The 12,500-nt window shown below is 48.9% G+C and overlaps 3 protein-coding genes across 3 annotated transcripts in view; 2 read left to right on the top strand and 1 right to left on the bottom strand.

Annotated features, from left to right (window-relative positions):
* The window catches only part of LOC133026880 (receptor-type tyrosine-protein phosphatase mu-like), an 85,026-nt gene extending 81,375 nt beyond the window's left edge, over positions 1-3,651 (top strand). The window contains exons 35-37 of the mRNA XM_061093864.1: positions 1,224-1,387; positions 2,042-2,177; positions 2,417-3,651. Coding sequence (XP_060949847.1) covers positions 1,224-1,387; positions 2,042-2,177; positions 2,417-2,470 — 354 coding nt within the window. The 3' untranslated portion in view covers positions 2,471-3,651. The remainder of the gene's footprint in view (positions 1-1,223; positions 1,388-2,041; positions 2,178-2,416) is intronic.
* A 438-nt stretch (positions 3,652-4,089) lies between these two features.
* Positions 4,090-7,830, top strand: LOC133026908 (endothelial zinc finger protein induced by tumor necrosis factor alpha-like). The gene is made up of 4 exons (XM_061093894.1): positions 4,090-4,196; positions 4,584-4,758; positions 5,639-5,938; positions 6,209-7,830. Exons 2-4 carry the CDS (start codon positions 4,584-4,586, stop codon positions 7,621-7,623), a joined length of 1,890 nt encoding a protein of 629 aa, XP_060949877.1. The 5' UTR covers positions 4,090-4,196; the 3' UTR covers positions 7,624-7,830.
* A 2,952-nt stretch (positions 7,831-10,782) lies between these two features.
* chodl (chondrolectin) overlaps positions 10,783-12,500 on the bottom strand; it is a 6,155-nt gene continuing 4,437 nt past the window's right edge. The window contains exons 3-8 of the mRNA XM_061094215.1: positions 12,446-12,500; positions 12,209-12,366; positions 12,078-12,122; positions 11,919-12,002; positions 11,654-11,750; positions 10,783-10,864 (exon numbers count right to left, since the gene is read on the bottom strand). The exon at positions 12,446-12,500 is cut by the window's right edge and continues 145 nt beyond it. Coding sequence (XP_060950198.1) covers positions 10,783-10,864; positions 11,654-11,750; positions 11,919-12,002; positions 12,078-12,122; positions 12,209-12,366; positions 12,446-12,500 — 521 coding nt within the window. The remainder of the gene's footprint in view (positions 10,865-11,653; positions 11,751-11,918; positions 12,003-12,077; positions 12,123-12,208; positions 12,367-12,445) is intronic.

Below are 12,500 nucleotides of genomic sequence, written 5' to 3'. Positions count from 1 at the left end.
TGCAGCGCCACCTGCTGGCCTCTATGGGTCCACAGGGTGTGTTTGTTTTACACTGCAGCGCCACCTGCTGGCCTCTGTGTGTGTTACCAACATTAGCTTGTTGTTAGTTACAGTTACTCACTGCAGCTCATTAGTGTCACTTCCTATCAGTCGATTGTGTTAACTAGTGTGTGTGTGTGTGTGGTGTATGTGTGTGTGTGTTTGTGCGTGTGTTTGTGTGTGTATGTGTGTGTAGTGTATATGTGCGCGTGCGTGTGTGTTTGTGTGGTGTAAATGTGTGTGTTTGTGTGTGTGTTAGTGTGGTGTTTATATGTGTGTGTGATTGTGCGTGTGTGTGTGTAGTGTATATGTGTGTGGTGTATATGTGTGTGTGTGGTGTATATGTGTGTGGTGTATATGTGTGTGGTGTGCGTGTGTGTGTGGTGTATGTGTGTGTGTGTGTGTGTGTGTGTGTAGTGTATATGTGTATGGTGTATATGTGTGTGGTGTATATGTGTGTGGTGTATGTTTGTGTGTGTGTATGTGTGTGTGTGTGTGTGTGTGTGTGTGTGTATGTGGTGTATATGTGTGTGGTGTATGTTTGTGTGTGTGTGTGTGTGTGTGTGTGTGTGTGTTTGTGTGTGTATGTGTGGTGTATATGTGTGTGGTGTATGTGTGTGTGTGTGTGTGTGTGTGTGGTGTATGTGTGTGTGTGTGTGTGTGTGTGTGTGGTGTATGTGTGTGTGTGTGTGTTTGATTCTCTCACCTTGTTGCTGGTTGATCCATTTTCTCTCCTGTTTCAGCAGATTTAGATCAGAATGTGTTTGATTTAAAGCTCTTCACCTCCCCGTCGGGCTGGGTTTAAGTTTAGATGCGTTTGATTCGTGCCTCGTTTCCTCCCTGTGACTCAAAATATTTTGGGTGTGCTTGATCCCGACTCCCCTCCCACCCGCCCGGCCGGAGCAGATCACACTTAGATTTCAGTGCGTTTAATTGAAACACTTTCTCCTTCCTGTTTCTCTTCTCCTTTACTTCCTCATTTCCATCCCTTCTTCTTTCCATCTCCTCCTCCTCCTCTTCCTCTCTGCCCTTTCCTGTTTTCCCTTCTTTTTCTCCTCTCTTCCTCTGTTTCACTTTCCGTCCTTGTGCTCCTTCCTCCTCTCTTTCTGTCGTATTAGAGTTTGTGTTGTGTTAAATGTGGGGTGAGCTTGTTTTGACCACCCTGTCCTCCCTGTGTGGTGCAGCCTCAGGACGGGTACCGTATGGTGCAGCAGTTCCAGTTCCTGGGTTGGCCGATGTACCGGGACACGCCCGTGTCCAAGCGCTCCTTCCTCAAGCTGGTCCATCAAGTGGACAAGTGGCAGGAGGAGTACGACGGCGGCGAGGGGCGCACGGTGGTGCACTGCCTGTACGAGTACACACACACACACACACACACACACACACACACACACACACACACACACACACACATACACACACATACACACACACACACACACACACATACACATACACTGTATCAACACTACAGTACTACTGTACTGTAGCACTACTGGTACTTGTAGTACTACTGGTACTTGTAGTACTACTGGTACTTGTAGTACTACTGGTACTGTAGCACTACTGGTACTTGTAGTAATACTGGTACTTGTAGTACTACTGGTACTGTAGCACTATTGGTACTTGTAGTAATACTGGTACTTGTAGTACTACTGGTACTTGTAGTACTACTGGTACTGTAGCACTACTGGTACTTGTAGTAATACTGGTACTTGTAGTACTACTGGTACTGTAGCACTATTGGTACTTGTAGTAATACTGGTACTTGTAGTACTACTGGTACTTGTAGTACTACTGGTACTGTGCTACTGCTGGTACTTGTAGTACTACTGGTACTGTAGTACTACTGGTACTTGTAGTACTACTACTACCGTGATACACACAGACTGACACTGTTGGTAAACTGAGCTGATCTTTCATCAGTGGTGATTTGTCTCCATCATGTGTTGAGAAGCGGAACAGCAGTTAACTCCTCCCTGCTCTCTGGCGCCCCCTGCAGGAACGGCGGCGGGCGCAGCGGTGTGTTCTGCAGCATCAGCATCGTGTGTGAGATGTTGCGTCAGCAGCGATGTGTCGACGTCTTCCACGCCGTCAAAACTCTGAGGAACAACAAACCCAACATGGTGGATCTGCTGGTAAACACACACATTATTCACTATGAAAATTCATATTCATATTTATTTACTTCTTACTATTATCATCATCATCACATTTATTCATATTGTCCGGTTTTATCTTATCATTGAAAATGTGTTATTCTTTTTTCAGATCAGTAAATAAATACATTCATACAAATTATTGTTTTGATCACAATCATCATGATTTTATTAATCATTTTTGATTTTCTCTGACCTCTGACCTCTGACCTCTGCAGGAACAGTATAAATTCTGTTATGAAGTTGCTCTGGAGTATCTCAACTCTGCTTAACTTCAACAAGAATCTTCATCGTGTTCACCCTCCTCCAGAAGAGGAGGAAGAGGAGGAGGAAGAGAAGGAGGAAGAGGAGGAGGAAGAGGAGGAGGAGGTTTACTACTGACTGAAGGAGGAGAGGAGGAGGAAGAGGAGGAGGAAGAGGAGGATGTATTTGCACTGCCTTGTCAGACTGAAGTGTGACGTGCAGCATGGACACACACTCACTCTGTTTGATCTTATTGTGTCACGTCGTTGTGTTTGTATTGTTTCGTTGTGTTAATGAACCAAAACCACGTCAGAGCCCCCCCCCCCGACACCCAACCAGACACCTGCACCTTCAAAATAAAAGCAGCTGAACCCACTGTGATCACCACCTGTCCTGTCAAAATAAAAGTTGAGTGGATGACATCATGATTGTTGGATAAGATACTAAAATACTCGATGAATCAATAATCATCTCGTCAGCGCTTCTTCTTCTTCTTCTTCTTCTTCTTCTTCTTCTTCAGTTCCAGCTGAAATGAGGTTTGTGTTTCAGAAGCAAGAGAGCACTGAGCCCTGTGGGACACCGTACATTCAACTATAAAGTTTTAACCTCAGCGATCAGCTGATCGATGATGAAACAGCTCGTTCTGACCACACCCCCTCAACTCACCATCACTTCCTCCAGCTGTGTTCCCACGGCAACAGCGACTCTTAGGTTGAGATGAGTTGTTTTTTTTATTTCCACAGAGAAAAGTTGTGTGAAGAAGTTTGTCCGTCCTGTTGTGTGTCTTCTTCGTTGGTGCTTGATGTCGACGGTCTCAGGCGTCAGCAGCCACTTGTTCATATTGTAAATAAATCAACAGGAAACAGGAAGCAGAATATTTATTCCTTCAGTCGTGGTGAGTGTCGTCATGGTCGTTCTCCAGAAGCACAAAGAGAGAGAGAGAGAGAGAGAGAGAGAGAGAGAGAGAATTATGTTGCATGATTTTAATCGTTGGAGCAACTGAACCACAGCTGCACCAGGAAACGACTCAACCCTGCTGACACGTGGCTCTGGGTTTCTGTTTAACTGGTTAAACGTGGCTCTGGTGGTTTGGTCATGTTGGTTGAACCCTGTTAGTTCGTGGCTCTGGTGCTGATATGAACTTTATTGTGATGAAATATATTATTTATGTTGTTATGTATATTCCAAATAAAAATCTCTATACACATGTCACTGAGTCTGAGTCTGAAAAGACAACAGTCACTGGATCCCTGGGCACTACATTATGACATCATTATATTATTATATGAAATTAATTTTTTTAACTCAAGTCACGACACGTCTGTCTCAGTGGATTCTTTGGATCTTTTGTTGTTCTGGATTCTACAAATAAAACACATTAGATCAGCTGTCCCTTAAATATTCCTGAAGAAACTGTAACCTGAAGAAGAAGAAGAAGAAGAAGAAGAAGAAGAAGAAGAAGAAGAAGAAGAAGAAGAAGAAGAAGAAGAAGAAGAAGAAGAAGAAGAAGAAGAAGAAGAAACAGAAGACCGTTCAGTCGACCTGCAGTTCGTCCTTTGGCCGGTGGAGGCGCCGTCAAGCCGCCGGACCTGGATGAGAAGCAGGAAGCAGCCACAGAAGAAGAAGCAGTACTTCCGGTGTGGCCCGTGGTTCCGGTGGTGTCCGAAGTGAAACCGGAGTTTTTATTTTTAAGTCTTTTTCGATTCAGACGTGAAGTCTGCGTCACGCTGTGCGCCTGCGCCGCTCCGCTCTCAGGTAAACCGGAAACGTCCACCTGGTCCTTCCGGCCTCGGCAACACGTTAGCATCATGCTAATGATAGCATGTGTAGCATCCTCAGTGAGTGAGTTCAGGAAGCAGCTGATCAGCCAATGATCAGTAAACAGTCATCGATCACCTGACCTCCATGACGTCATCAAAGTTCATTATAGCGGGATCTTAATCTTATCACTGAATGACGTCATCAATCATCTGGTTATTGATCTGTTTGTGTAGATTGGAACTTGTAGCTGAATGTTGGTTTGTTGACAAGTCCTGTGTTCTCAGTGCATGATGGGAAACGGAGTCCTCAGGGTTTAATAGAACACTGCAGTGGTTCTATGATGGTGACCTGTCCTCTGCTTGTATTCCGGTGCTTGTTAAGATGTCGTCTGGACTGGTGGCGCCCCCTGGAGGAGGAGGAGAGCTCTGCGAGTGGAGGAGGGAGGTGGGCTGTCAGTGGGAGTGTCCCCAGCAGGACACCAGGGAGGTGGGCTGTCAGAGCGACTCGGCGCCGAGGAGAGACGCTGGCGTCCAGGTGGACCTGATGAGACATTTAGGTGAGGTGTCCTGCCCCCTGCAGGCAGACGAGTGCAACTACATCTTCATGTTCTGTTTCATGTCACCTGTGTTTTATTGTGAAAAGTCAGGAGGAAGTGATGAGGAGGAGGCAGTGTTGAGCTGCGTTAGAGTTGATGTGGTGCTGACTTAACACAATGCATGCTGGTTAGAATGTCTAACTTCACTCAGCGCTATGTATGTTTATATATTTATATATATTTATATATATTTATATATGCATGCATGGATTAATAACCACAGGTCGGGTGTGTGGGCTCTGACGTCTCTGATTATCAGCAGAAGTGTTCAGGTGAAATAAGCCTCATACATCATTCATGTGTAAAATATTAATCTCATTCTCTAACACGACAAACGAAGAGGATCCGGTGCCGCCGGGCGCATCATCGAAGAAGGCGGAGTCTAACTTCCTGTGCAGTTTGCAAATACTGGTCAATGTAAACATCTGAACGTTGTGCTGATCTGGTGTCTCGGAGACTCGTCTGGAACCAGGAGAGATAGAGAGGAAGTGGGCGAGTTAGCAGAGGAGAACCACACAGAGGTTTATTACTTTCATCCTGTGACATCATAGATGAAAGAGCAAATGAAAGTGTTGAAGAACGGAGACAAGAACAAGAGATGAAGACATTGTTGAAAAGAAGTGTCAGTTTGCATGTTCCTGTTTCTATGGTAACCATGATAGTTGCCTGGTTGTAGTTTAGACTGACGGTGGATCAGGAGGCGGGGCCGAGCTCCTGTTTGGCTCCGCCTCCTGTGATGTTACAGAATCCGTTCTGATGCTGGAGCCTGTGAGACGTGCAGTAACGTGTTTGAGACACAAGGTGTCAGCAGATGATGAGTTCTGTGTTTCTTCTTCTGCAGCCTCGCCGGCGGCGTCGCCTGCGATGCTGCTGCAGTGTTTCTCCGTCCGCTCTGACGGAGCCCACGGGGGGGCTCTGCTGCAGCACTGCACCTCCACCCGCACCAGAACCATCCGACCCGCCATCAGGCTTTCCCCGAACCTCACAGAGTCTAGGACCCAGAGGAGACCTCCGAGCGCTGACACCACCAAACCAAACCCGCCTCCACGCCGGCGCCGGCGCCGCCGCCGTGAGTCACCTGACTCTGACCCGGAGGAGGAGGTGGAGGACACAGCTGATCCCAACTGGACTCCACCTGCAGGTGAGAGAACCATCACCTTTCATTCATTTACCATAAAATGTTTTAATCCGCAGTAAATCACTTTAATTTGTTGTTACACTTTGATAGGATTTAATAATTTATTTATTTCATAACATTCTTTATTTCATGTTTTTACATGTTAAGTTTTTATTTCTACTTTATCCTGAAATTCTCAGTATTTGTGATTTAATTTCCCACAAATGTTTTTAATATGTTGATAATTGATTTATTATCTGAATGCATTCCCCCCCCCCCCCCTGTGACCACCAGATGGCGGAGCTCCTTCTCCGCCGGCCCCCGGGGGCGGGGGGGCGGACCCTGGGTCCCGGCACGTGAAGCTGGAGCTGGAGAGCATCATGTGTGACGTGTGTGGCAAAGTGATGAAGAACAAGTCGAGTCTGGCTCGTCACTCCTTCATCCACACGGGGAAGAAGCCGTTCGCCTGCCAGCTGTGCGACCTGCGCTTCAACCGCCGCGACAACCTGCAGCACCACCTGACCCGGCTCCACCCCAACGGCGTCAGCAAGCTGGAGAAGCAGCGCGAGGTGACGGCCTGGCTCTGCGCCGTCTGCGGGAAAACCTTCAACTGCCGGTCCCGGCTGAAGGCGCACGAGGTCGTGCACTCGGGGGTCAAACCTCACCGCTGCGACCTCTGCCCCAAAGCCTACATGAGGACCAACGACCTGGAGCACCACAAGAAGAGCGTCCACGTGCCGGGCGCCTTCGAGCCGCCGCGGCCCAGCTCGCTGCTCTGTGACTTGTGCGGTAAAGAGTTCAAGTGCAGGTCGCAGCTCGTCATCCACTTCCAGACGCACACCGGCGAGCGGCCGCATCTCTGCGACACCTGCGGACGCAAGTTTGCCCGACAGCACCAGCTGAAACGCCACAAGATCCTGATCCACGCCAAGCAGCGGAGAGGGGAGGAGAACTCGCCGTGCGAGCTGCCGTTCGCCTGCAGCGTCTGCGGGAAGCGGTTAAAGTCCAAAGCACTCCTCGCTGCTCACGGCCACACCCACACCAGCGAGAAGCCGCACCGCTGCGGCGTCTGTCTGCGCAGCTTCCAGCGCGCCACCTGCCTGAAGCAGCATCACCTGCGCGTCCACCTGAAGGTCCGAGTGAACAATGCACCGCACGCCGCCAGGTACAGGAAGTGCACGGCACAGGCCAAGATGTTCCCGTGTCCCATCTGCAGCAAAGTGTTCAAGTTCAAGTCTCTGCTGTCGAGTCACTCGTTGATCCACAGCGAGCTCCGCCCCTTCGCCTGCGACTTCTGCAGCCGCAGCTTCAGACGCCTCAGCCACCTGAAGAGACACCGGGAGGTCGTCCACGCCAACGGAGCGCGCCCGCCGCAGAGCTTCATCTGCCACATCTGTGGCAAAGACAAGAAGTGCCGCTCGCAGCTGGACCGACACGTGATCATCCACACGGGCGAGCGGCCGTTCGCCTGCGGCCTCTGCAGCGCTCGCTTCAACCGCAGCGGCAACCTGCAGCAGCACAGGAAGCGCATGCACGGCGTGGGGAAGCCACCGCCTTCTGAGGAAGCCCCGCCCATCCTGTTTGACGATGACATGACGTGCAAACAGGAAGAGACGGTGGTGGCCGTGGACGCGGCGGCCGAGCGCTTTGAGGTGGCGTTGATGGAGGAGATGGAGACGGAGGTCGTTCAGGAGCTCGTTGCTTCCTGACGTTCACAGGAAGTGACCTCGTTCAGAGGAAGTGACTTTGTGTTGATAGTAAACTCTGTCGTGACTCTTTGATGAACCTGACCCTAACCCTAACGATCTGAGGATCAGTGATCGATCAGTTATGGATGATTCAGAATTAAACGTGATTAAAACTCTTCTTTGTTTCAAAGCTTTTAGCCTCAAGAAATAAATCACAAAACAAACTGAGTCACAGGTTTTATTGATGATGTCACAAACCGACGAGCTGAAGACTCACAACACACACACACCTACATACAGAGGGGGGGGGTTGGGGTGTCACGTTGAGCTGAGGCGTTTCCATGGCAACAGGACGATAAACAGCCTATGAGACAGATTGTGATTGCGAATATGGGCGATACAAATATAGTGTGACTGATTTCATTGATTGAAAATCTTGTTAATTTTCTGACTAGAATTAATTGATTTAGTTTCGGGTTTAATTCAACAGAGAATTTAATGAAAGGGTTCGGGTTCCTCTCTGGGTTAGGGTAAGGGTTTCTCTCTGGGTTAGGGTAAGGGTTTCTCTCTGGGTTAGGGTAAGGGTTTCTCTCTGGGTTAGGGTTTCTCTCTGGGTTAGGGTAAGGGTTTCTCTCTGGGTTAGGGTAAGGGTTTCTCTCTGGGTAAGGGTTCCTCTCTTGGTTAGGGTTAGGGTTCCTCTCTGGGTTAGGGTAAGGGTTTCTCTCTGGGTTAGGGTAAGGGTTTCTCTCTGGGTTAGGGTTAGGGTTTCTCTCTGGGTTAGGGTAAGGGTTTCTCTCTGGGTTAGGGTAAGGGTTTCTCTCTGGTTTAGGGTAAGGGTTTCTCTCTGGGTTAGGGTTAGGGTTTCTCTCTGGGTTAGGGTTAGGGTTTCTCTCTGGGTTAGGGTTTCTCTCTGGGTTAGGGTTTCTTTCTGGGTTAGTGTTAGGGTTCCTCTCTGGGTTAGGGTTTCTCTCTGGGTTAGGGTTAGGGTTCCTCTCTGGGTTAGGGTTTCTCTCTGGGTTAGGGTAAGGGTTTCTCTCTGGGTTAGGGTTAGGGTTTCTCTCTGGGTTAGGGTAAGGGTTTCTCTCTGGGTTAGGGTAAGGGTTTCTCTCTGGGTTAGGGTTAGGGTTTCTCTCTGGGTTAGGGTTAGGGTTTCTCTCTGGGTAAGGGTTTCTCTCTGGGTTAGGGTTAGGGTTTCTTTCTGGGTTAGTGTTAGGGTTCCTCTCTGGGTTAGGGTTTCTCTCTGGGTTAGGGTAAGGGTTTCTCTCTGGGTTAGGGTTAGGGTTTCTCTCTGGGTTAGGGTAAGGGTTTCTCTCTGGGTTAGGGTAAGGGTTTCTCTCTGGGTTAGGGTTAGGGTTTCTCTCTGGGTTAGGGTTAGGGTTTCTCTCTGGGTAAGGGTTTCTCTCTGGGTTAGGGTTTCTCTCTGGGTTAGGGTTAGGGTTTCTTTCTGGGTTAGTGTTAGGGTTCCTCTCTGGGTTAGGGTTTCTCTCTGGGTTAGGGTTAGGGTTCCTCTCTGGGTTAGGGTTTCTCTCTGGGTTAGGGTTTCTTTCTGGGTTAGGGTAAGGGTTCCTCTCTGGGTTAGGGTTAGGGTTTCTCTCTGGGTAAGGGTTCCTCTCTGGGTAAGGGTTCCTCTGGGTTAGTGTTAGGGTTCCTCTCTGGGTTAGGGTTAGGGTTCCTCTCTGGGTTAGGGTTAGGGTTTCTCTCTGGGTTAGGGTAAGGGTTCCTCTCTGGGTTAGGGTAAGGGTTTCTCTCTGGGTTAGTGTTAGGGTTCCTCTCTGGGTTAGGGTTTCTCTCTGGGTTAGGGTTAGGGTTTCTTTCTGGGTTAGGGTAAGGGTTCCTCTCTGGGTTAGGGTTTCTCTCTGGGTAAGGGTTCCTCTCTGGGTTAGGGTTTCTCTCTGGGTAAGGGTTCCTCTCTGGGTTAGTGTTAAGGTTCCTCTCTGGGTTAGGGTTTCTCTCTGGGTTAGGGTTAGGGTTTCTCTCTGGGTTAGGGTAAGGGTTCCTCTCTGGGTTAGGGTAAGGGTTCCTCTCTGGGTTAGGGTTAGGGTTTCTCTCTGGGTTAGGGTTTCTTTCTGGGTTAGGGTTTCTCTCTGGGTTAGGGTTAGGGTTTCTCTCTGGGTTAGGGTTAGGGTTCCTCTCTGGGTTAGGGTTTCTCTCTGGGTAAGGGTTTCTCTCTGGGTTAGGGTTAGGGTTTCTCTCTGGGTTAGGGTTTCTCTCTGGGTTAGGGTTCCTCTCTGGGTTAGGGTTTCTCTCTGGGTTAGGGTTAGGGTTCCTCTCTGGGTTAGGGTTTCTCTCTGGGTTAGGGTTAGGGTTTCTCTCTGGGTTAGGGTTCCTCTCTGGGTTAGGGTTTCTCTCTGGGTTAGGGTTAGGGTTTCTCTCTGGGTTAGGGTTTCTCTCTGGGTTAGGGTTCCTCTCTGGGTTAGGGTTTCTCTCTGGGTTAGGGTTAGGGTTCCTCTCTGGGTTAGGGTTCTGGGTTTTTGTTCGTCAGCAGATGACGCTGCTTTGAGGGGATGATGTCATCAGGTCAGATGTGTAATAACTGTTTTATAAACAGCTGCATTACATCAGTTTAGTTACATTACAGAAAACAAACCTGTCCATGTCTCATTAATTGAATTTAGATTTTAAAATTCGGCATTATGAGATGAAGCTAGCTTGTTCCAGTCTTAATGCTAGGCTACATTAAACTGTATTTACTGAACACTTCCTCTTGGACGTTTTATCCCTGATCACAAACACGTCATTTCACTGGAGTCGAAGTGTGTCCACTAGGGGGCACTCTGACATCCTGTAGAAGTCTGTGCAGTTGATTGTATCGTTCGACGTGATTTTCAGACGCGGGTGCTCCTCTGGCGCCACCTTCAGGTCACATCACTGTATTTACTGTTAATTAGCATGTTAGCATTTAGCCTAGTAACAGATGGAGAACATGTAAATATGATACCTGCTAATGCTGCACAGCCTCGGAAAACTTTCTGACACGTTTGTTTTATCTCTGATTTTTCAAATGAACGGATAAACAATCCCCCCCCCCACGCTTTACATAAAAGGCTCATTAACATGTTTAATTAAGCATGAGTGGGCGGGCCTAACATGATACAACCGCTGGAAACGAGCATGATTATAAGCTGTCAGGTGATGTCATCCCTCTGCCAGCAGCATGCTGTGATGTCAGGGGGCGGAGCTTCAGACCACCATGCTGTCGGCCTTGGGTGCTCCGGAGATCCACAGGTGTGATTGGTCGGTGGCGCTCTTTGTGCGGGGTTCACTGCAGGGAGACAGATGACATCATCATCCAGCCCATAATGTTTTCAATAGAACTTTTTTTCATGATCAACAGCTGATTTCCAGATTTCAATTCCTGGAAACTTCCTGGTTCTGATCAGTGAGAAGGGAAGTGACCTGGAAACTTCCTGGTTCTGATCAGTGAGAAGGGAAGTGACCTGGAAACTTCCTGGTTCTGATCAGTGAGAAGGGAAGTGACCTGGAAACTTCCTGGTTCTGATCAGTGAGAAGGGAAGTGACCTGGAAACTTCCTGGTTCTGAACAGTGAACAGGGAAGTGACCTGGAAACTTCCTGGTTCTGAACAGTGAGAAGGGAAGTGACCTGGAAACTTCCTGGTTCTGAACAGTGAAAAGGGAAGTGACCTGGAAACTTCCTGGTTCTGATCAGTGAGAAGGGAAGTGACCTGGAAACTTCCTGGTTCTGAACAGTGAGAAGGGAAGTGACCTGGAAACTTCCTGGTTCTGAACAGTGAGAAGGGAAGTGACCTGGAAACTTCCTGGTTCTGATCAGTGAGAAGGGAAGTGACCCGACTCAGAACCTGGAGAACAGAACAGCTGATTCAGGAGAACGTCTGGACTCAGCTGTTCTGATGCCAGACGTTCTAACACTGAGCCAGGTGTAAATCATCTGTTAACGAGACGGCTCGTTAGAGACTTGAACTATAATCACTGACTAAGCTACACACACACACACGCACACACACACACACACACACACACACACTGCTTCCTCAGCAGGAGCTAAAGAGGCTGCTGGGAGATGTAGTTTTACCTTCTGCTCAACATCTGAAAACAACATGTCCCAGAAGCCACCAGGATGAGCAGCAGCAGGGGGATGGTGGGAATGATGACGTAGACCAGCAACATTCCTGAAGAGACGGAGACAGAACATGTGACTGTTTCCTGTTTGTAACCAAGCCGCGTGACATCACTGATCGCTAACGATGACATCACAGTCAGAGGTCAGAGGTCAGGACCCTGAACCACCACGCAGGATGTGAGGTCACCAGGATAACTTCAGGTTTTCAGGTTCGTACCTGAAGCTGCAGCCGTGGTCACCTGAGGCCGCACCTCCTCGCTGCCCGGGGGCGGTTTAACCACACCCCCACCTGCTGTGGACTCTGAGGACACAACACACTGCTGTTATACACTTTGACCTGAAGGTGGCGTCACAGAGTGCTGGGGGACCTGCTCACCTGTGTTGCGTCCTCCAGGCGTGTGGCCGGTCACATGATCACGTTCTGAAAGAAAGAACGAACGAAAAGAAAAAGATCAAATCCAACGAACTTGAGTTGCTCAGAGACGGAAGCTGATTGGCTGTCGGTACCTGGTTGGTATTTGCAGATGAAGTTGTGTTTCATGTTGCAGCGGTCGTCGTTCCATTGGTAGAGATAAGCCCCGCCCAGACCAGGAAGTGCAGTTGGCTGATGGTACATGACGACGCAGGCCTCGCCCCCGCAGGACGGCTCGTCAAAATACCAGTTCCTATGACATCATCAGTGTTATTACGTAGTCAGTTGTTCCTGCTGAGTTCGATGTGATTGGACGCTGGGTTTTAAATCACCTGAAAGAGGCGGAGCTACCGTCGGTCCACAGGTAGAGCTGCGGACAGGAAGTCA

The sequence above is a fragment of the Limanda limanda genome, chromosome 20 (genome assembly GCF_963576545.1).
Source record: "Limanda limanda chromosome 20, fLimLim1.1, whole genome shotgun sequence".
NCBI classification, from domain to species: Eukaryota; Metazoa; Chordata; class Actinopteri; order Pleuronectiformes; family Pleuronectidae; genus Limanda; species Limanda limanda.
The sequence above is the reverse complement of the archived record's forward strand: the minus strand, read 5'-3'. Positions and strand labels throughout refer to the sequence as shown.